We start from the raw sequence: 24463 nt of genomic DNA on the forward strand, positions 1-24463 counted from the left end.
GTAGTCAAGTTTCTCATTGAACAGCAGGGTATTGACGGATATTTCAGACAGACAAGCCTTCTCTACCCAAGTGAAATACTTAAAAAAATTTAAATTTTATATAGTTTCAGCCAAAATTACTTCCGTTCAGGATTCAATCCCAGACAAATTGCCAAAGCTTTCCCTGTTAATTTGTTTTGAATGACTGAATGTTTCTATTTCTGTACATTACCTGGAAGTATATCAGTATTAGCGCATTCAGTAGTTGCTGGTTGACTGTCTCTCACTTGACTTTCTTGAGTCAGGGTCTGATTCTTACTGGCTTCTACAGATTTTGCAGAGCTGCTCTTTTGCACATCAGAATTAGCCTCTCTCTGTTGAAGATCCAAATGACATGGTCTTTCTTGAGATCTTGCATCGTTGTCTGAGTATTTATTGCACTGGTGGAATTCAGCAGCCACCTCATTCTTCATAGTTACTTTTTGTTTTTCTGGAGACAGACTAGCTGCTGAGTGTACTTTCTCTGGGCAGTTTTGTTCAGTCACTGAAGCACCTTGATTCTCCTTCCCTGCGATTTCCGTGCCATGAAGATGTAGGAGAGAACTTTGATTTTTATCTGATCTATTGTCTCTATCCTTACGCTGTTTGCAATCCAGGAATCCATCTTCAATTTCCAGTGAATATCTTGAATAAAAGGTCTTTCCATGGTGCTCTTGAGAAACACTGTCAAATACTTCTGAAGGAGTAAGAGAATCTATGGAATGCTGACGTGAAGTATGAGTTTCCACTCTATCATCAGATCCCAATTCTTCACATTCATCTACTGAAAGTAAAACAGATCGTTTGAAATTTTTAGTTTTGGAAAACTCTTGACTTGCAGTATCATTTTCTGTTGCGTCTTCAAAAGCTAAATTATCAATTCCTTGGAACTGTTGAGGAGGAACATTTGATAGAGGAAAGTTTGCTGCAACATTCTCTGCTTCAGATCTGTCATCTTCTGTTTCATCAGCAGAAGACGACACTTGGTCTGCTTCCTGAGTAAACTGTGCGTTACCAAAAGTAGAACTTTTGCTCTCTCTAGTATTGGCCCTCACCCTTTCTTGATGGGACCAAATTTCAGGTCTTTTTCTTGGTATTTCATCATCACTTGTTGAATTAACACGGAAAAGATCAGAACCCTCTTTTTTCATTTTCACTTCTATTCTTAGGCTGCTGTCATAAATTTTTAATTCCTCAGGTGTACTTGTGTCACTGCTGCTTCTTCCAAGAAAATCGTGGCATAACATAGTGCTGCATTTGGAAATCCCCCTTTCATTGGATCCTTCATCATCCTGAGAGCCTCCAGCATCATAATCTTCTGATCTTGGTTTTATATCATCAGAGGATGTGGTTGCACTGCCAGTATCTGATTCAGGACTCTCTTTTGGATCTAGTGCACCAGTACTCCAGTGGTCCACAAAGGGAATTTCTGCATTTTCATGGTTTTCTGGTGTTTCTGCAGGATCTATAGGCTCTGTGTAACTAGGTGAATATTTTTCTGTTATTTGTTCTGTGGAACATTCTGAAACATCATCTAAATCTGCTATAACTGATTTGTATTCAGTCAGGGCTGATGTATCACACAGCTCGTCAGCTGTAAGAAATCCCTCTGGATGAATCTGAGGAGGTGCTGTCTCCTCCTCTTTGTTGGTTATCATTCTGGAAAAGCTTGGTAAAGCATTTTCACCATAGTTAAGACCTGTTCCAGAATTCATTTTATCACTTTTTTCAGTACAGACTTTTGTTGCTTCTGATTGTTTCACCAGTGCTGTTGAAGCAGAAGCCCTTTGATTGGTTTCCTTGGAAAAGCCTGAGGATCCATCACTGGAAGACTCTGCATGACAGTGAAATTCAGCTGTATTATCAGCTTTCTCTGAATCTCCAGTCTGTAAAATTCCAGTCTCATCTCCACGTGTTTGTCTCGCTTCCATTTCATTTTGCAGTGAAACGTGCAGTTTAGAAGTAGTTTCTTCTGTAATTAGAGGAGAAGATTCAGACTGTATTTTGTATTCCACATTTTCAGAATGGTCTGGTAATTTTTGTTTATTGGGTTGGCAGGACACCAACAGTTCATCTTTGCTGCTACTTTCCATCATGGATTTTGAAGACTCACTTTGTTTTGCAGAATGGCATTCATTATTGTCATGAAGCTGACTTGTCGTGTTTTTTTCAAGTTTCTGTCCTGAGCTTCTATGCTCAGAGGTGTACACATTCTTCTGGACAACAGGAGATTCACTCCTTGAATGTTTTTGGGCAGAGGACTGAGACTTTAATACAGATTGCCCAGCTGTTTTTGGTTTGGGGTCTTTATTATTCATAACCTCAGCATGCTTTGACAGAGCCGGAGTTTTAGGTGTTATTTTTGCAGTGGCTTTTGCTACAGGTGTTTGTGACTGCTTAACACTCTTCTTCTTGGCTGAAGAATGTTTTTCTGGGAGTGTTGTCTGAACCAGATGTTGTAACGCATTTTTTTCTTCATTATGTTTTGGAGACATTCCTGATTTCAGTGAATTTGGTGATTCCCCCTGAGGTCCTAACAAACAGTAAAAAAAAGTATATTCACCAAATTTATGTTAGTGTTTGTTTATGTTGAGAAGCAAGTTACTCAACTTTTTGTGTAACTAAGGGATTTAGGGCTTGTTAAAGAATTAAGAATTGAGATCTTAAAGAAATACTAGACAAAAATACCATCTTGCATTTACATGCCATGTTTAAAGCTGAAGCGCTTTGTACACCATACATAAGGAATTACTTCAACCCATAATTGAAGTAGTCATCACTGAAGTAGAAAGCAGCAGCTGTCTGATAGTGCCCAGAAACATTGCACAGCAGCTTAGCAGAGGAAGTGCTGAGTACTGTATTCAATTTGTGCGTAGAGGAAATGAAAGTAGGCAGAAAATAATTACATTAGTTATAATGTGATTAGAATACCAGAATTAACATCCCTGCTCAGTCAGAAAATTCTGCAAGATCTTTAATGACCACAAATTGACAGGACCTGTGTTTTCTGTATCATAATGCTTTTTAAGATACTATAACTTGAATATTCTTTCCTCCCCAAGTCCAAATGGGATTAAAATGAGTTTGATCCTTAACACTTTGTGTCTTTATAAAGCAGGGTTTTCTCTTTGGTGGTCTACAATGTCATTTCCCACTCTTGATATAAATAGCTGTTGAAATCAAGTGTTTGCTTGTGGGCTAGGTCAGTATCAGTAGAGCCTAGCGGGGGTCGCCACAGAAGGGAGGCATGCGCTAACAGTTCATAAAGAAGTCTGCAGCCCACTTCTTTGATGCATATTGTAAGTGCTTGACCTACAGAATTTCTGTTGAGCTCATTCATGGTTCCAAGTGCAGATGTGCAGGGGATCTGCAAATAAGAGACTCTGCAAAGCAGATTAAACAAGCAGAAGAAAATACCAATTGGCACTGAAGACCATATTTTAAATATTTTCAAGTTGACACACATTCGTTTGCATTTTACAGTTTAGGATTGTCACCAAAAGTGAAATATGGAAAATAAACAGGATTGTTCAGAAGATTTTGCCAAATGCCTGTGCTTGAAAAAAAGGGTAAAAAAGACAACAAAGCTTTGCATAATAATGGCGGACTGTTTCATTGGTGTATGAGGCTTTACCTTGGTTCTTGGGAGAACTGGTAGGTGTGTTTTGAGCCTTTTGCTGTGCTGCAGAATTGCTACTCACATTCCCTTTTTTCTTTAGAACAGCTTGTGCATTTTGTTCATTAAACCCTTTTCCAGTTGATTTTTTTGTCAGACTGCAAAGAAATTATTATATCCATTATATCCAAGCTTCAGATCTAGCAATGTTGAATTATATATTAATAAGCAATATATGTGTTTTAATACGCACACATATATAACCATCGGAAATGCAACCTAAAAGGTAAACTTTTTGAAAGTAAAAACTACATGTGCATATATGTATTATATATATGACCCATTTCACAATTTTACAGTGCTTCAGCTGTTTTTCTATCCAGTTTAATCTAAGCTATCCCAGAAACAATAAGTTTACAACACCTTGTGTAGTCATTAACTGTTCCAGTATGCCGAATTCTCAATGACCTATAACAATTTTTAAATGATTAGCATGAAACAATCCAACACAGAAGCCGAACCAATTTTATCTTTACAGCAAAGTTTCCAATAGTTAGCTCAAATGGTTTTGCTAACAACATGCAACAGAGAACCATTCTCAGATTAAAAAGAACATGCTGACTTAACAATAAAAGTTCACCTGAAACTTTTTTCACAGACACACACATATATACGTATAGCAGCATATTGATTTGCAACGTACCTGCTTGTTGTGATACTAGCCTCAAGGTCAGTCTTTTTTTTTTTGTTGGCGATTCCATTTGGTGTCTTTACAGTTGACTTTGTTTTCACTATTGTAAAGTAAATTCCAAGTTAATTATGGGGGAAATGCTTTGCACAGAAGTATTGAAAAAACTCTAATATCTTAAAGTGAGCTACTGAAAACAGCATAGATGCAAAACTTGTAAAAAACTTTTGCCATTTTATATGGCTATGAATTGATCATAAAATAAAGTCAGTTAACAGAGGAGAAATTTAATATTCTTATCTCAACTTAATATTAATTTACAGGGGAAGAAGGTGACTTTTATCAGTCCATACTAGATTTTTTTTAAAGCTTCCCAGGCTGGTTTTCAGTGTATGACCAGCCTGGGACAAATGAGAAGGGGACTTTAAAAAAAAAAATAAACAAAATATTACCCGTCTGTTTTTTCCCTTCCTCTACCAATTTATCCTCTTTGGGTTCCTCCGTCTGCTCACTGGCACTCTGGATATCTGGGCTTGAGTTCGCTGACTTGCTGGAAGTTCCTGCCACAGTTGCTATGGAGGGAGATTCCTTCTCTGTGTTTTTTTTCAATGGTTTTGTTTTGATCTGCACGCTTGAGGTTACTGTCAGCACTTTAGGTCTGGCACCCGCAGTTTTTCCTTCATGGTTCTTTAGTCCTTTGGCACTTCCTGAATTTTTCTGTCCACTTGCAGATGATGTCTTTTCTGTATCTTGCTTGGTAAGCGTGCTTTCAGCCTTCACATTTCCATTACTTTCTATTTTTGTCTTTATAACAGCTCTAGCCTTTGGTGAAGCAGCTTTTTCCCCAGGTTTTGAATCCTTTGTAATCTTGGGAACTACTTTTTTGCCATCTTTTCCCTTCACATCCTCATGCTTTGAAGCCGTATTAACAGTGTTTCTGTTGGTGCTTGATGTATGTCCAGATGCTCCTAATCCATCAGATTTCATTTTATCCTGATTAGTGGAAGAATCTCCCCAGCAATCTTTCTTGCCGTGTTCTGTCCAGGAAATATTCCGTGTCCCAACAGATTCAGGAAGAGATTTGTTTAGCTGGGGAAAAAAAAAAATCAGGAAAAAACCTCATACCAGAAGACAGTTATAACACCAAGTTATCCATAATCTTTCATTTCTGAAACACAGCTGCTTTTTAAGTAGTACATGAATCTAAAGCAACAAGATTCAGCATATAAATAACTAAAAAAAAAAATTGCTCAGATTGCTGTCTTTCAAAGATGTAAAAGTACCAGAAATAACAAGAGTGCCCAAAAAATCTCATGTGATAGGCCGCTCTATATAGAAGATATGGAAATATTTAAGTAGAGTCTCATTTTTGCTTTGGAGAAATTACTCTGTAAATGTTTATGGTTGGACTCCATGATCTTGAGGGTCTCTTCCAACCAAAACGATTCTATGATTTCTTTATATTATTAGTGTCTGCTGAAGTAAGAAAACTTTTTTTTGTAAGTTACATGAGCATATTTTCCAAAGAGGAATAAAGACTATGAATTATTACAAACATAAAACCAAATATTAATTTATAATACATGTGATATTTTTAACCATGACTAACAGTGTACCCACTAGATAAGTGACAACAGTCACTCTCTCTCAGATGAAGATATATACTGAAACATAGAGAATTAAGTGCATGAAATGGAATCTTTGTGATAACATGGTCATTGCAATGTATCCAAGACTGTCAAATAATGTGAAATCCCTACTGGTTTTCTACCAAGTAGTGATGTAGATTTGAGTGTGAGTCTCAATGGAACAGTCGTTGAGGGCACTAAAAAGTAGTTTTTCAGGGCAGGAGTGTACCGGGCTCAGTGCTGTGGTGGGTTGTGATAACAGCAGAGATTCATTAGCTCAGTAGCAAACCATGTGCTCTGGGAAACAGATCAGTTTCATTACGTAGCAACAGGGGAATGTGAGATCCTGAACACAAATTCCTGTCTTTTATTTGAGCTTATCTGTTTGAAAGTATAGCTGAGCATAGGCAGAGTCCCAAGACATTACTGATTCTATAGAAATAACAGTTCACCAAAAAAAAAAAAATACAGCTTTTTCAAAAGCAAGGTCCATTAAATAATATGACAAATTAATACTGAATTTAAAACACACGATAAATATAGTTTTCTTTGCAAGCTTTTGAGTATTTTTAATGTTTGGAGATCAATGTTTACCTGAGAACTAGTGAATACAGGTTTTTTGCCAAGTCTTCGGTCATCACCCTTGTCAAATGCAGCTGTAAAAGGAACGAGCAGTTTCTTAACTATTTAGCAGGAAAGAAGGGGGACAGAAAACAATGCAGCCTACTCAGCTGACATAATCTGAAATCCAAAAGCAGTTCTTTGGGTCCTGTAATTTTTTTAGGAAGGCTAATTTTGGTGAAATGGCAAATGTTAAGTGGAAATACATGGGTTTATGTGGTATCTGTAGTGAGGTCGCATGGCCATAAGCAAACTGTTTAACTCTTCTGTTTCCCCATTTCCACACTAAGACACATTGTTGTTTATCCAAGCTTAGCTCACTTAAAGGTTTCAGTGCACTGAGACCTTTGAAAGTGTACACAACTTACAAAAAACAGAGACCTTCAGATTTAGAGTACTAATGATTTTTAAGTGATGTATTGTAATTCATAGAATACTTATTTATATTATTTAAATAAGAGATTAATTACTTTAAAGTAAATTGTATCAGTTTTCAAAAGTGGTGAAGCCAAAACATCTAAATGTACACAGGAAGATCGTAGTGCCTCTTTAGATAGCATGCAGCATAATGTCATGAGAATTATCCCTGTGATTGTCATGTGGAATTTTCAGGCAGTGAATGCCCTTTTTTTTTTGGACTGGTCTACCCTGGGAGGGAAGCATTTTTCAATAAAGCCTTTAAATCAATTGCGCTTGTAGAATACAAAAAGGATATTTATAGACACTGTACAGATCCAGAATCAATAAGGTTTCATTTTTGTTTGTGTTAATGTTTCAGCAGAAAAAAGGTTTTGCAAAAAATGTACTAAAAAAACTAAGCATTCAGCACCTCATGTTCTGACATATTATTTATACATACAAAACATGTATCTGTGTATAACACAAACAAAAATTCGTAATTCTTACCGAAGATACTAAAAATAGTTTTTATATAGGTCTGTAAAAAAATCACACAAAAGGTATGCTGAAAATGGCACCCCAAGGATCTAATCCTTTTTCTAGCAATGACTCTGCACATTAATACCTACCAATATATTAAGACAAAATCCATATAAACTTGTGCCTAAGAAAACACAAGACATGTTGTGAATGCAAAACCCCACAATATCATCTGTCTCCTTTTGGCATTTTTCCTCCTCTGTTATAGCCTTCAAATTCTATATAGGTTAAATCTCTAGAAGATAAACCGCCACTAGAAATCTTTAAGATGATAGTTGATTTAAGTTATCCGAGACATATTTAATCTGAAGATTAAAATTTGTCTACCAGTATTGTCTGATTGCTTTACCTGTAATTAAAAACAGATAATTGATGCAAACATTTCAGCCTATCTGCTTACATACACAATGTATGCTAGCTCTGAGTTGTAATTGAATCTAAAAGAAAACAAAACAAGTTCTGGCAAGATGGAGTTTGGACGACTAAGGCACACCTCAGTCTTATATTTTTTTTGTATTGAAAGCACTAGTGCAAAGCAGCCTAGACATTATTTACAATAAGGACATGATCATCCTAAAAATAAAACTCCCCAAAACAAATAACCCCACCACCCTTCTTTCTAAAGCCAGCTCCTCAGCTTCTAAAAGGTCTTATAATCCAGAAAGAAATCATAAACCTGTTTTATACAGTAGCAGTCACATATTATTTGACTACATCCCTAAATCATGGTTAGACTGTCACTGCATCTTTCTCTCAGCATGCAATTGTAGAATAAAATTTTCATGTATCTATAGGTGTAAACAGTTTTAATAACTGCCATATCGTAACTAGTCTTTAATAAAAAGGACACTGAAATGTTTATTTCTCCTTTGAATCAAAAGTGATTTGGTTTTAGAGAAGCCTTCAACACATTCTTTTCTAACACTGTACTGTCAAAGCTAATATTCAACCAGAACCTGAACTCCATCATCAGCTCCACACCCTCAGAATACTTGTGTACTTCGAGACAAAGAAATGTTCAGAACAAAAACTCCTTTTTGTTGGAAGTGCTGCGGGTTAAAATTTTGCGAGAACCCTCTGCAGCTCCTGTGGGGCTCTGCAGCACACACACAATATCACGGTACCCATCAACTGGGAAGTCGGGCTGGCTGCATTTACGCACAGTGCACGAGATCAGCATTATGCAAGAGACAGGCAATATTTATGCATTATGTAGGAAATAATAAAGGACAGAAGCTGAACTCATAGAACGGATAATCTGCTTTGTGCAAATTTAATTCATCCACAGTGCTTATCTCCTTAAAAATCAGACAGATAAGGTTTTTAATCCTACTGCAGTATTTTCAGTAATTTAGTGCAGCTGTAAATAAGAACAGAATCAGTCTACATGGTTTTGGTTCCTGTTATATACACTCCTAAAAGGAAAAGCAGGGGAGACTTTTCACAGAAAACGAGTATCAGATTTCCACGTAGCTAAGCATGCTATCACGCTTCTGTTCTAAAATACCGCTTTAAAAACCTAAAGCATCACAAAGCTTGCTTTAATTTCTATCTAGCTCCACAATACCACCTACATTTTATCTACTAAACAGATTGCTAAAATACTCAAATGCCATTTGATGCCAGACATACCTGCTTGTATTTTCTGTTGATGGTCTGGCCTCATCAGCTTCCAGCTTTCTGTGTGACGAACAGCATAAAAAGACTGAACCAGGAAGACCCAGAGCTTATCACGCAGAGCCTGGATCTTGCACGTAAAACCCTGTGTTCAAGTAACAAATCAGCAGCTGGCGAGGGGCATATTGTCATAGCAACCAGTCATTATTCCTTTCAGAATCTGCTTACTCCCTAAGCTAGATCAATGATGTCATCACTTATATTTTATAATGGCCTGGTAGATGGAGATGCTGCTTTTGAAGGATTATTGCCCCCCACAGTAATTTTTGCAATACTTTAAAACCAAGTCACTCCAAGGCATGTTACAGCACTAGAAAACACCACATTGCTCTCCTTTTCCTTCCTTTTTCTCCTTTTTTTTTTTTTTTTTTTTTTTCAAATGAACCCCATAATAGCTCTTTGCTGTCAGCTGTGTCACAACAAGGTCAAATGCTCTTGGGAAAAATAATGTATCTGATTAAATTTTAATTGCTTTTACCAAGAAGATCTACAATAGCACCAGACTGCAGTTAATTCATTATGCATTTATTTTTCATTCTTTGCTTATAGCATCATTTTGGATATTAATCAGTATGTCCTATTATTTATGACTTATCTCCAGCATTACAGTCAACCACATCTTAAATATCATTATTTAGATTGTGTGAATATACACGGCATATTATACACATGGAGATTGACACCTCCCCCCAATCCAAAAAACACACACTAGATTTAAGAGGCAGCCCTTGCTTCAGAGGACGGTCTTAAACAAAAGCCAACGTAGCTGTGACTTTTACAAAATGGGGAAAAGATACAGAGAAAAAGGATAAGCTCTCTTCACCTGTAACTAAGGTAATGAAATATTTTGATAAGTTTTTTCTCATCCCAAATGTAAAGTGATAGTAAAGAACAACAGTGCAGTGGTGCCGATGAGACTTGCATTCTCAGTAATACACAGTAATTTTTTATTGCCATAGACAGGGTTTCTCTTTAAAAGAAAAAAAGTGTTAATATCCAGTAAACAAATGGCAACATTTTCTGCACTTGCAACAGGACACTGGGTTTCTGCAGATGCTTCTCTGTGTGACCCCAGCCGCAGGACTGAGCCACTTGAGCTCAAACCACCACATCACTTGATTTGAACCGCTATAGGAAACAATACCAGAATAGTTTTTCCTACAAACATGGCACATTGAAAAACCTACCGTCTCCTTCACATTTGTGGACTCCAACAATGTATCCACAGCTACAAGAAGAAAGCAGCTATTTTCATTATTAATACTTTTTTCAATTGCATTAAAAATTAGTTCTAGAAGGTCAGGTTTGCTGCTCATTGCCTGTGCCTGAGGAAACAACAAGAGACAGCCGTTTAAAACAAAAGAGTGTACTTCATATGCAAAAGCATTCCTGGGCAGAGGGGATCTGCTGCCCCGCTGTGCAGGGGCCTTGAGCTGAGCATCTTCCTTTGTGTCCGTCCACAACCCCACCCCTCTCCAGGCTGCTCGCAAGCCATCCAGAGGCCTCTCGCTAACCTAAATTTTAGGAACAAGCACACTGTCATCAATATACAGCCACATGCGACTCTGAATTCAAAGTGTTTTAACATCTCCCTATTAATTTTTTTTTTTAATCCTCAATACATATGAAAAAAATCTTTCATGGGAGAAGCAAAACTGCTACAATGACATGTTCTCACCAGGACCTGCAGCGTTACCACATTCTTGCAACTCAACAAATAGCAGTAGAAGTTTGAGTACACTGCTGATACTCATCGTCATTCTTGTCAGTACATGCTCTTGTTCTAGGGGTGCAAAAGCTTTTTCAAAGCTTACATATATAATAATCTCTTTGCAGCACAGACACTGTCCCACTAAATTCATTGTAACGTTTGCTTGACTGAGGCACATAACCTGAATGCAGTATCAACCCTGCACAAAGGATTAATACACTTTTAAACAACACTGGAAAAAAAAGCCAGTCTCCCCCAACTTAGCACTGCCTATTTTATTTTTTTTTTTTTTAATTTTCCACAGAATTGTACTTTAAAGCAAAAGTTGAAACTATTATTGTTTAGCAGCCTGAACTATCCAAAGTGTATTATAATTCAATTTATTTGGAAGCATACAAAAACTCGAGGGCATTTTACCTGCAACAAAACAGAGAAGCCTTCGCTTTGTACAATGTCTAGGAAGTTTGCCACAATAAATGTTACGCATTCTTCTTGCAGCCTCGATGCCAAGGCCACAGCTGCCTCTGTCCATTTCACTTGGGGCAAACTATTGATCAGCCGGTCACTCTCCATCAAAAGGAAAGCAGCATTCTTGTGGTTCTTAAAATAAAAACAGAAATTAGCCTGTTGCCAAGTAATCACTTGAAGAATTACAGCTCATAAAATACCTTCTGTTTAGTTACTGAACACTTACACAAGGATCCAGTCATATATTAATTTCCCTTCTTTAAATAAATTTGGATTTTGATAATTCTGAGCATTATGCCTACCTCTGAAACTAAAACAGAAATAGAAAAATCTACTGTTTCTGTTTTGCCTGGTAAAGTTTTCAATACGTTTTATTGTATTTTTTCAACTGCATGTCATTAAGTATTGCATTCTTGAACAAAATAAGGTGAATGTTGATGGGAGAACCTGAATAGAGAAAAACCTTTCAGGCATTGAAAGATGTAATCAATTCTTTAATAAAATCAGTAAGTGAAAATTTTAGATGAGTGTGGATGGCCTAGAACTTGGGATACATAAACACCCAAGCATCTTCAGAGTTATGAATCCTTTTGATTCATTTAAAGGAGGCAAGCATCAAATATTTGTCTTCCGAGATGAAGCTGTCACTGAACTTACAGTCTTTGTTGTCTAATAGTTGTGTTTCTTAGAGAAATGTTATGTTTATAGTTACATTTTAAAAAGCAAACATATTTCCTAATATTTATTCCCCTGGTCTGTGCCTTTGCTTCTTTCTTGCATTGCATCAGCACGGTACTCGAAGGCAACTTCTACTGGCTAACACATCACTTTAAAGAACTTGCCATTTATTGTTACCCACATTATAATGCATTTAGAGATATACTCAGCATCTCCTAGCAGGTCACTGATAAATTATGCAGTAAGATCAGTAACACTGGAGAAAGCAACAATTCAGATAAATACTTGACACAAAACCCCCTACTGCAAATTCAGATTATAATGACGTTTGTCTTGTGCAAAGTAGAAAGCAGGGAGGATTTTTTTCATGCGTGTTTTGTTAAAACATAAAATCTGGCCAGCCATTGTTCAACTATATTTTTTTATTACTTTACTCATCTGTGGGCAAAACCAGTTTGCTTCTATGCGTGTAAGGTAAATTAAGGATTAAGTATATGTTTATTGTTTGCTCTTGCTCCCAGTGGACTCAATTACAAGCTTTTTGAACTGTCCAGAACTGAGATCCTGCTCACAAGGCAATAAGCGTTTACTTCTATTAGACACTTCCAGTGAAGTATTACATACCTTCATTGACTTCTAATAAAATCAGCACTTCAAGAGTGGCTCTGAGTTTTACTTCTTTTGTTATATTTTTTTCCTAACCATTTGAAAGTGGAGTCCACATTGCTTGTCTAAAAAAATGGTAATTTAATTGCATGTAGTTGAGACTGCACTCTGTTTAAAACTGTAGTTTTAAACTGCACTCCTGTTTTAATGTTTCTCTGTTCATCACTGTGGCTTCCCAGAGACTTTGTGATCAGCAATCTCCTTTTCTTTGCACCTTTTCTTCCTCTGAAAAGCTTCCCCACAGTAACTAGGTTTTACATTTCCAAGATTGATAAATGAAAGGATCAGTAGAGTCATAGTGTTTAACTGGGTGTAACTGTTATAAAGTTTTACATCGGAGAACTGTAGCAGCAAAGAGTAATACAAAACATACAGGAGCCCCTGCAGAATTGTTAGGCCTTCTTTCTCCCTCAAGCAGCCTTAAGCATTTTTGCAGATGGGGATTTCCCAGTGGATTTTTTCACAAAGTTTTGGGACTGGGTGTCTTAAGAGCTCAGAGTTATATGATCACTCACTGCAACTGTTCTGTCTGCTTAATTTTTTAATTTTGCAATTCTAAAAGGTTTCTCAGCTTGAGTCCATAAAATACCAGTGAATCTTGCAAAGACCCACCAACATAGATTTTAAATCAGTAAAATGGGAACGAAAACACACTTCAGTCCAGACTGCAAAATTTCCTGGAGAAGCTGGGTACAGAGCTGGACCAGTACCAACACCACAGTGCCCTGACTGCTCTGCAAATGCTGGTGGCTCAAAGGTCCCTCCAGCATTTCAACACAAACTGCAAGCACAGCACCTTGATTTAATAGGTGCAGAGGGGATGAGAGCCTGAAGTGGCTCAGGTTCACTTGAAGTTGTCCTGACAATGCTGCACAAGGGTGCCTGGAGAAGAGCCTAGAACTGTGTCTACATGTGGGTGCTACACACCTGAGCTACTTTGGAGGTGGGTGGCAGTGTAACTCTGAACACCTGTACATCAGAATGAACTGCTCTATAATCCTGAAAACCTTACTTAAGACATCAGAAACATTTATACATTTTATGACATACAAAGCTATGTATATATTTTAGGAACAACTGAGTATACTGATCTAATATAATGGCAGAACACCTAGTATCTTAAGAGCTATAGCTACTGTCTTTATTCCGTTAGAAATTATACTTTCTGATAGAAGGACTGTTCATTTTTTTAACTGTGGGTACTCTCAAGCTTCTCTTGGTACAACCACATAGCGCTGAAATCTCTTGTTTTTCAGACTTTCACCGGAATATGCAGTAGCAGCTGCTGCTCACAGATGACATGCTGGTCTCAGCACTTGACAGGTAAGTACTCCAAAGAAGTCCTGAGAAATGACAGTCCCAAGGAGCTTTCACAGCCCTTTCAGCAAGGGGCAGTTCTTGGCCAGAACCATTTGACAGTACATTTAGGGATATGTTTGGCAGTGTGGGTAGCCATACCTGAGCCATTTCAATTAGATAACATGAATAGAGACACGGGGACAAGGGCTTCAGCATGAGATATACGAGATAGCACATATGGAGATATCTGGTGTGCACTGTGTCATTACCTGAGTTAGCTACATTAATGTTACTTGAGCTAGCTAGATTACACTTTGTGTATGCCAATCCACATTAGAGTCATATACATATACAGTCGTGCTTGGCAGCAGCTGTACAGGTTTATCTTTAGCTCAACTACCTACTCTTATCTCGGTTACAATTCTGTGTACTTACAGGCTAATTACTGGACCAAATTCCTGTTAACAGGTCTAGTTCAAATCAGTTACTTTTAAGTCAGCTCTGAGGGTAGTTCTGCACAGAAACAAACTCAGAAAGTAAGTTTAAGCAGATCTAAACGGGAACAATGTAAATATGTGCCACAAAAAATAATGCTCAGCTTTGAGGGGACCAATTCAGTACTGTTACCTGAGAAGCAGAAGAGATATATATACTATACTGTTACTTTATTTTTGAAAAGGCAGCTTGCCTGGAAACAAATGGCTTGTGATCACTGATAGCCAGTGATCACCTGAAGTCTAAAAAAAGTACAGTTTTTCCAAATTAGAACATAGGCAAAGAGGAAAAGGCCATCTCAAACGATGTACGCTGCCACCTAACATAGAAATTCATACAGCAATTTGCTGTTCCTTGCTATCTGAATACATAATGCTGCACTATGATGTCAGAGCTGGGTTTTATAAACTTACTTTGTATTTTCATGCTGGACTTGGATGTGATTGTCACTAGACTGTGCCATGAAGCATTACAATGACATCTGCACATCAAACTCTGTTTTTAAATTGTTATTTTAATGGAAACTTTTGTATAGTATAAGTGTACTACAGATTTAAAATACTGTATTTATTATGTCTTAATTACATCACACAGCTAAATAAGGAAAAAATGTGTATCACTCCATTTACATGTAAAGCACACTGTACATTACTTACCAAAGAGTTAATCAACATAACAAGACAGTTGTTCTGAAGTTCAGCAGGTAAACTGGCAAAGCTTCTCTCTGACAAACATTTTGCAAAATGTTTTACCACCCATCTGTTGAAAAAAGAGTCTTTCTTAAAAAAACGAAAAATGTTCTATCTTTACTTTTTAGCATCAGTGGTACTTCTAAAGTATTGTGAAGAAAAAAGTGTAAAATGTGAACATTTTATATGCCAAAATAAACCAAATCTTGCAAAGTAACATAATTTCAACAGAAAGCAGAGAAATGGAAAGCATCAACCATAATTTATTGTATTTTACTTACTTCATGCAAGCGGCGTATAGGTTTTCCACTCCCAATGAATGTGCAATAGCCATGCATTCTAGCACAGGTTGCTGCTTTCCAGGAACAGGCTACAATTGTTGGCAAATTATCACAATTATTGTACCTTCTGACTTACAGAAACTGCATAGAAGTACAAAATCTTCAGTTCAAACAGAAGTACCGTTAGCTACCATGGTATTTAGGTTTGTTTGCCTTTAGGCAGAATAGCGAAGTCAACTGCTTCTACATATCAGTAAAGCAGTATTCAGCCTAGTGAGTCTAATGCATGAAAATGCTTGACTCTGAGCAGTTGTTCATTTTTAAACTAATTCTAATTAAACAGAAATATTTTCTGAATACATGCCCGTGAAATCTGATATGCAAATATATAGTATTTCCATATTCCTGTTATAAACAATTACATATACAAGGGAATGTATCAAATTATACACCATGTATATATTGCATTGATCGTGTGGAATGCTGCTATTCATCAGTTGTGGTTTACAAGCCTCTATCAATAGGTGGATGGTACCACAGGCCTTACTTCCATCATCAGTCCCAGTGAATTTACACATAAGAATAGGGCCTGTTGACTTAAGCTAACACCTGGAACACACAGTTGTTAAGCATCTTGTCAATATGATGTGTAAGTAATAGAATGACAATTCTTCTTAGCGTTTACGGTTCACAAAATAGCATGAGAACTGACATACCTTTTGGAAAAAATTGCAGTAATCTCTTTTCAAAATGTAGATAGCCACTTCTTTCAGCCCATCTAGCCCATACATATCTGCAATGCCCAACATGCGACTAAAGAGAAAGCAGTAGCAACAGGAATCAAAATCATTTTAATGATTTTCATTTTGCTTATAAGACCATTTACATGCTGATTTCACCTCTTTATTCGGTCAGAATTTACTGCAGAAATAGACTAATAACCAAGTGTGAAACTTGCCAGAGAATAATCTTCAAACAGGAACATGGATTGACCTAATAATAATCTCCCAACCACTGGGTCTGAATAAAAGTGACCCTCAGCCACTGGCTGGGAAACGGTTGAGAAGGCTCCCAGTGTCTTCTGTTTTAAGGGTAGCAAGTGAAAATGATATTTGTGCCAGCAGTTTTGGCATCTTGTAGTTTTTTCCCAAGGATTACATAAAATGTTATTGATGACATCGTATCCGAGAATTATGTCTCTTCCAGATACAAAAAGCACAGTGAGCAAATGATTAAGTATTTTACATAATAATACCAGTTTTATTTTCTATATCAATTCATTGCCTAAACATTGACATTGAGGCATATTATAAACAATTCCATATTTTTATTTTAGGTAAGCTTTTAATACCGATTTCTAACATTAAGAAATTGTGTTTTAATATTTAGTGGTAGAGTTCAATGGTTGATACATAAACGGTTTCAATATTTCACACATTTCAGAACTTCAGGATGACATATAAAACTGTAATTAAAAACTATCCTAGAAGAAAATGCCAACATTGACATTGGTTGCTATATGTCATCTTCTATGGATCTGAGACTCTAACTACTTAGCCTTTGCATCAACTCAAAAGATTATTTTAAAATAAATTCCAAATATTGATTATTATGTGTTACCACACATTGTACATATTCTTTTGAAAACTAAAAGGAAGGTACAGGCAAATTTGGAATGATTTTGGTATAAAACATGCTCCTGTTTTTTATTCCCCTTATATAATATTCCAGGAGTGTTTGGCCCACCTTTTCCAGCAGCTGCCAAATAAACAGGATTTTGTCAACAGCTTTATTTTTGGAATTTCCTCAAGTACCTTTAGGTGTAATGATCACTATATTTGACATCTTCATCTTATTTATATCTTATTTTCCTTTTGACTGAGAAAATACAGAACAAGCACAAACTACAATTAAAAATAATATGAGTTGACATATACCCAACATCAACTTGGTCCGGAAAGTCCAGAATGCCTCCATATATAAAATGCAAGATGACACTCATTTCTGCATGGCTTATGCTGAAAAAAAAAAAAAAAACAAAACAAAAAAGAGAAAGAAAATACAAATAAAACCATGTCCAGAATAAAACCCACCACACTTTTTAGCCAAAGGAAGTTGCTCAAAAGGCTGATACATCATCCAGCTGTTCTGTAAATGGAAAGTAAATGGTCTGATAAAATCAAAGCTATTTTCAAGATCACTGCAATGTGAAAATATCTAAATGGACTCGCTGAAACTTTATAATACTCTAAATCTTTGAAATTATAATAAATCATAAGCAGACTAATGCTAGTATCTAGATTATTTACACTGATAAGATGCAGAAAGGGTTTTTTTAATCATCTCCAAGCTCTTTACTAGTAATAAGTCAATTACTAAGCAACTATGTATTTTAAAATTGTTTTACAATGATTATTTTTAATTCTTGATTTCAGGAATATATTTAAGCTTTTCCCACCAAAAAATACATTTAATAGTGTTACTACAAGGTTAAATAGGAATGTTGCATGTCAAGATATTTAGAAAACAGTCTTTATGCCTAGATTCAGATTAAGAAATAGGGAATTTCTACACAGAGTTGTGTTTGCATCCTTGCATCATCCTAGCACCCTAACAGGGAAAGGCACAGAATATCTTATTTTAAATAGTGGACACGATCTCCCAAACAATACATCATTTGTACTTTTGTACATACATCTTCATTTGCAATCTTCAGAACCCACAAGTGCTGTGTACATTAGTGTAAGTGGAATATAGAAATGCAGATTGAGCTAACAACCTTTAAAACATTAGATGTGTTTAAGCAACAGACGTCGATGACTAAAAACAAAAGGGGAAAAAAAAGATTGCAAGACACTAAAAGCAAAATCAAGGCAGTTGTCTCTCTATGTATTAGTACACATGACAGCCATAAAATCAGCAAGAAAGGGTTTCCCCACAGTCTTGACAGCTGTTATCTTAGGCAGAATTTTCATTATTTCAGAATAAGCCATATGTACTTTATTTATAAGTGTTTAAAAAGACAGCATGGAAGTCTGCACCAAACAGAAAACTGAACTAGAAAATGTAAAATTAATGGCTATGATTCTTAATACCAAATTATGAGACATTGGCATGAGAATATACTTATATAAAGATTACATACTTGTCAGGAGAAAGCCTCTGCTGAAAGCAGGGATGAAAATTTCTTAGCAAATTAGAAATCAGTTACAGAGAGATAAGTGTAAAAACCGGCGTAATTGTTGACTATCAACCTCTAAACCATACTATACATAGCAGAAAAGCTGAGGAATCAATTAAAATGCTTTGTTTTATAAGGATGAGGAAGCTATAACCAAATCAACGGATAACCTTCCTGATTTTGCAGCAATATTATTACACTGACAGAAAACTAAAATTATGAAAATATAAGAACCACTTGGCCAAGCAATTTTCTATTAACACAAAGCAATTCTGTTTTACAACACTCTAAGGTACATGGTTCTTTCTGAAGAAAGCTGAGTTAGCCAACATCATGCCTGAACTAAACAAGCTACCATCTACAAGTATCAGTATTGGTTTGATTTTAAAGAAAATTTAATGTATTTCAATTGATCTTTCTGCTACTGACGAGAACTAGTTTATTCTGCAAAGTCTTAATATTCATCCTACACTGACAGCTCCATTGTTTTCATCTTTCACACAGAAAGCCATTGCCAACAAGGACACTAGTCAAAACCATTTTAGTGTATGATGCTGAAATATAATTATCAAACACTACTTTAAAAATGTAATTCTTTATTTGTCTTTACATTGTAAATATACTGTTATTGTACAAATTGTATACACTGTTCATTCGTAGTACTTTCCATGACATGTACAACATGAAGTGAGAGAACTGTAAAATAGACTGTGAATACTAAAACATACTCTACAATAAAGGATTAGTACTCTTGTGCTGTTGAAAAATAATTCTTCCCTACGCCATCTGACAACATTAAATACACTACACGCACTGTTTCATACTGAAGTCAAAACAGTACTCAAGAAATGTATCAGGTTGAAGAAAAGTGCCAAGGCAGATTAATCTTCAGAGCTCTACACACAGCACAGCTGTTAGATATTTGCAGTGATTTTCAGTTGCCCACCTCTGCTCCCACACGACTTGCACAGACGACACTTACCCTTGAAGAGTGATGTGCTCTTGGGAGCTTTCAGCCCAACTTCCACTCAGCATAGCAGCAAAGTAACTAGATCTGGCACATAAAATGGCCCTGAGAGAGAAAAAGTAAATGTAATTCCGCTAGATACAAATATTTATTATGAGACTCTTTGATAATATTGACTTAAATCTTTGCCCTTTATGCATTAAGGTGTCATCTGTATACTGCTTGCCTTTTTCCCAGTACGCTTGGAATTTCAAAATACACTAAAGAAAAAAAACCAGTATTCTATATTCCCAAATTAAAGCTTGTTTCTAGTATGACTTTGACATTCACACAAAGTTACTATCACAAGCATTTTCCTTTTATATAATACAAAATTGCAAATTTATTTCTTCTGTTTTATTTACCAAGTAACAGTAAATAACCTTGTTTATAGAGCTCAATTTTAGCCAAATAATTAGATCCTAGATCTCTTAAATTATTTTTATACTACAAAATATGTAATTATTCAAAAGATAAGAGAAGTATAAAACTTTTCTAACTTGAAATTGGCCACTTACCAGCACATCCTAGAAGTCAAACTTGATACTAACCTATGCTACACCAATATGAGGTGTGTCTCCAGCACTATTTGAGAAGCACTGTCAATTACTTCTTCTTAGACTTACTAACCTTGTATATTTGAAAGGCATAACTGGCCATGAAGGAGCTAGTTGGATTTACTCCTGCTTCCCCCAAAGACAATAAAGAAATCCAAACTAGTCTGTGTAGCTCAGTATCTCCACCAGCATCACTGTCTTCAAAAAAAAACCCAGATGAGAAGACCTTTGCAGCAGGGTCTTAAAGTGGAAGGGCAAAAAGGAAGAGAAAAAAGCTGCTTCGTAATTTCAGCCTTCCAGATTTACACCACTTATAGTGTCAGTCTTTATATATCTTAACTAGGCTACTGCAGCTGTAGATAATATTTTCATACATACAGTTTTTTCCTGACTCTTACTAAGCTTTCTATTATTTATAGAATTACTTTATGTCCTGTATTTCCTGTGTTATATTAGCCACAAGAATCCTTCGTTTTTCATGTATTTGTTGGCTCTTAAAATGCTTCAGAGCCCTCTCATTTTGTGTAGGAAGAAGTAAGACGAGTGCTATTTATGGTCTCTTTTCTAGTCATTATATATTCTGGAATCTCTCCTCTCTCTTTCCTCCTCCTGCTTCAGAAGTCTCAGTACTTTAAATTAGGAGCTTCTTGCACATTCCTCCTGTGATTGATCCAGCAATAATAATAATGAAGCTTTTACAGAATGTTTCATATCTCAGTAAAATATCTCCACATGTAAATGGGTGCTGCATCACAACTTTGAGTATGTGACGTTCTGAATACACACGAGATCTTGGTTTTATAAGATACAATAACACAATATCATGGAGGTATGAAATACACTATCTCCAATTTTGTCATCCTCTCCCAAATAAGTTTTAGTAATGAACAGGGCTAGATCAACTGCATGGGCATAGTTGAGGTGGATATTTCAAAGACTCACTTTAAATAAGAGGCTACTCAGTAAAGTATGGACAAGTATGTATTACCTAAATACATATTGATAAAATTTTAACATACAAAAAACATGGAGATACCAAATGAATTGGAAGTAAATTTATGTGTGCTTTCCTACTGTCATGGTTTGTACCACAAGTTTATTAGTGAACAAACTGACTTGCTCCACTCGGAGCTCTGTGAGAACCCAACGCAGCACGGGGCAGATGTAACTTGGGGGCTCCCAGAACGCTGCCGCTCACGCTGAGAAGTCTGTTGCAAGTTCATAGGGCTTCACGAGAAAGTAAGGAATACTGAGATAAGTGGGTGGGAGGGAGTAGGGGCTTAAGCTGTCTCCTATTTGAAAACCCCTTAAAATAGCGGTGCTTTCACCACAATTATACCTAAAGTTAGATTTCCCTTATTCACTCCTGCTGTTCACATGATGCAGGACTAAACCAAGCAAATCTTGTGCCTTTTTCAGAACATCCTTGTTTTCTGTGTGATTTACTGCCATATTTTGTGACGTGGATTAGACGAGATACATCGCTCCAGGCAGTCAGTGGCCTAATTTAAAGAGGCTCTGCTGATGGAATCTTTTTGTTGAATTTCTTCTTGCATTAAAGTATTTTTTCTCAAAGTTATGAACTTGAGAACATGTCTTCCTATAGTGTAGACCAGAAGAAAAAAACATGCCTAACTACTCTACATTCTGGAAAGAATATCTCCTATTATTTTAAAAATACATACCCCCCCTCCCGCCCCAAGATATTTTCTGTAAAGATATTTGTAATGCCAGTAATACCCCCCCACACACTGGTTTTGTCTTGAGAAAATACTAAAAGCAGTGGAGGTTTTTTACAGTCTCTCTCAGTTATTTATATACTCAAAGGAAACAAAATACAAGCTGTCTAGTTTGCTATCTCAATGCAAACAAATTCTTATCAATGGTACAAGCAATGGTACTGACACTTTAGTTTGCTTTCTGAAGCTACAGAAGTCTAATAAGCCAAAGTTCTTAAATAATCTTCGACCTTAGATCTAATAAAGGCTGCTGACAATCTTTACTTATACGTGACTGAAATAATGACAGTAAAGTCATTCTGTATGCACAGATTCTGAAGAGCAGAAAAAAAATACATCATTACTACTTCAGAAATTTTCTACCTGTATGGTAATTTTGTTCTGAATAGTTTATTAATAGATTTTTTTTTAGAGAGCACAGATTATTTTTGAAAAGGTTAGCAAAGAAAACTTACACAGTGTTTATATATGAGTATATACACTCATTATATGAGTTTACAATGGCAATCTTTAAAAAGTGCTATATAAGGGATTGTTCTCACAGTAGTTGTAATTAATAAGATACATAATTTTCATTAGTAACAAAGTATGGCCACTTCTCACATAAGACCCAAAACCTGTAACTGTTCACAGCTAGGTAACAGCACCAGTAATGACTTACTGTAGGTATACAGTGCCAGCAGCGTTTTATACTAGAAGGATTTTGATTGAAAAACTTTCAAGTACCTGTGAGCTTGAAAATCTTTGCCTTCTATGCAAATATTAATATCTGGACAACAGCGGTTCTTGTAGAGCATCATTAAGTCTTCTCCTAACACAGACGCAGCTTCTAGTTTGGAATTACCTGCAGATGAGGAAAAATAGCTATTTTCACTTTGTCCAGTGTAGACTAGACTAGTGACAGTACATAACCAACTTAAAATATTTGACAAGAATCTGACATAATGAGAATTTTTAATATTTCATATCCAAGCAAGATTTTTCCTTAGAGAGGTGATCCAGACCTTGCCTTTTCCTTGTTTTAATTTGAGATACCAGAAAATTGACCAGTGCTTCATACTTGATATCTATAGAAGTGCTATAGTTATTCTTTCTTAAGATTATGTAGCCAGTTCATTTATTGTACAGAGATCTGGTACCTCTGCATTAAAGAGCAGCAGAGCCTGAAGTTGTTGAGGGTCATGCCATGCTGCAAGCTCCTGCCTGAATGCATTAGTTGCTTGATCCCGTCTTACTGACACAGCTGTAGCAGCCAACACCTCTGCTGAGATGCAGTTACACACTTCCTCGTATTACTAATTTCATTCACAGTTGCAGTAGGGATTCTGAAAGATTCTAAAATCCTCATTAAAAAAACAGTGGAACTAGTGTAAGTTGCTAGAAAAGGAATGGAGAGATTCTGCTCCATTGAAGTCCCATGTGGTGAGGACTCAGGTTTGCTGTATTACACAGAGAAGATGGGACAGACAGGATGCTGGTGAACATGCCCGACGCCTGGCAAGCCCTGTCAGATTTATTATGCTATACTTTGGCTGGGAGCTGCTCCTGCCAAATTTCTACAGCAATTCCTTTTTATAAAGTGTGAGAGAATGAGGTAGACCATAGCAAAGAATAAGGTGTGTTACAACAACAGATTTAATCTTTGCCTGCGTATTTACATTTGTATAAGTCTTTGGATAATTGTTTAAAAGAAGAAAAAAAACAACCAACCAAAAATAAACAAACAGAAGTGTAATTGCAAACCTACCTGCAGTGGCTTTGTTGCTTTCTGCATCCACGACTACGTCTGGAATTTTCTCTTCAATACAAGATGAACAAGCAGCTTCTCTCTGTGTAGCTCCACTTGCAGTATTCTGATCAACAGGTGTTCTTTTGCCATCTTCAAGACAATTCACGTTTGTTTGAGTGTTCTGAAGAGCAGTGATGTTGTTTTCTTGTATTAATTTGGGTTCCAGTACTTTTTTCATGATAGCCAGCTCCTCAGCTTCTTTAAGATTTTTATCAGATGAATATACAAGCCTAGAAGATGATGTTAGGTTTACTACTGTAATTTTTCAATTGATCAAAACAAACAAAAAATGACTTTTTTTGTTCTAACAAAGTTAATGACCAGAACACAAAAGCTGGGCTCTACAGTGCTTAGTCACTAAAAAGCCCTTTGTAAAACAGTATCTCTGGAAAACTTATTTCTGCAATGCTTCAGAAAGCATAAACAAGCATTATAAGTAAAATGTAGTATCAGTTTAAAAAGAACAAAGGTTTCTCTCTCTTACATCTACTGGCAAAAGCAGAAGCAAGCTGGATTAGTAATGACAGACAACCGATTTATTAATCTTAGTATGACCATGAAAAGGCATTTGATTGCCCTTTAATATTATCGAATTTACCAACCCCAAAATATAGAGACCTTCTAACATCAAGGTTACAAGTACAAAACTGTGAGAATGGTATAGTGATATAAATGAATGGAATTAGAGATATAAGTGTAATTTCAAAGGAAGTGTTT

General features: G+C 36.3%; 1 protein-coding gene and 1 long non-coding RNA gene across 6 annotated transcripts in view; one reads left to right on the forward strand and one right to left on the reverse strand.

Moving 5' to 3' along the window:
- Window positions 1-24463, forward strand: part of LOC110361442 (uncharacterized) — a 104887-nt gene that overhangs the window by 11338 nt on the left and 69086 nt on the right. Inside the window, exon 2 of the long non-coding RNA XR_010474378.1 lies at window positions 13967-14033. This is a non-coding gene — a long non-coding RNA (uncharacterized LOC110361442). The remainder of the gene's footprint in view (window positions 1-13966; window positions 14034-24463) is intronic.
- Window positions 1-24463, reverse strand: part of BTBD8 (BTB domain containing 8) — a 42159-nt gene that overhangs the window by 9076 nt on the left and 8620 nt on the right. For 2 of the 5 annotated variants that reach the window (XM_065072607.1, XM_065072611.1), the window contains 16 exons: window positions 23705-23976; window positions 22684-22801; window positions 19638-19727; window positions 17412-17492; window positions 16191-16287; window positions 15475-15563; window positions 15161-15263; window positions 11316-11498; window positions 10375-10701; window positions 9143-9272; window positions 6545-6606; window positions 4775-5411; window positions 4338-4425; window positions 4058-4102; window positions 3653-3792; window positions 212-2551 (listed from right to left, as the gene is read on the reverse strand). In XM_065072607.1, the coding sequence (XP_064928679.1) occupies window positions 212-2551; window positions 3653-3792; window positions 4058-4102; window positions 4338-4425; window positions 4775-5411; window positions 6545-6606; window positions 9143-9272; window positions 10375-10701; window positions 11316-11498; window positions 15161-15263; window positions 15475-15563; window positions 16191-16287; window positions 17412-17492; window positions 19638-19727; window positions 22684-22801; window positions 23705-23976 (4802 nt within the window). The remainder of the gene's footprint in view (window positions 1-211; window positions 2552-3652; window positions 3793-4057; window positions 4103-4337; window positions 4426-4774; window positions 5412-6544; window positions 6607-9142; window positions 9273-10374; window positions 10702-11315; window positions 11499-15160; window positions 15264-15474; window positions 15564-16190; window positions 16288-17411; window positions 17493-19637; window positions 19728-22683; window positions 22802-23704; window positions 23977-24463) is intronic. The other 3 variants (XM_065072609.1, XM_065072608.1, XM_065072610.1) reach the window with 3 other exon arrangements.

This window comes from Columba livia, chromosome 8, assembly GCF_036013475.1.
Source record: "Columba livia isolate bColLiv1 breed racing homer chromosome 8, bColLiv1.pat.W.v2, whole genome shotgun sequence".
Taxonomy (NCBI): domain Eukaryota; kingdom Metazoa; phylum Chordata; class Aves; order Columbiformes; family Columbidae; genus Columba; species Columba livia.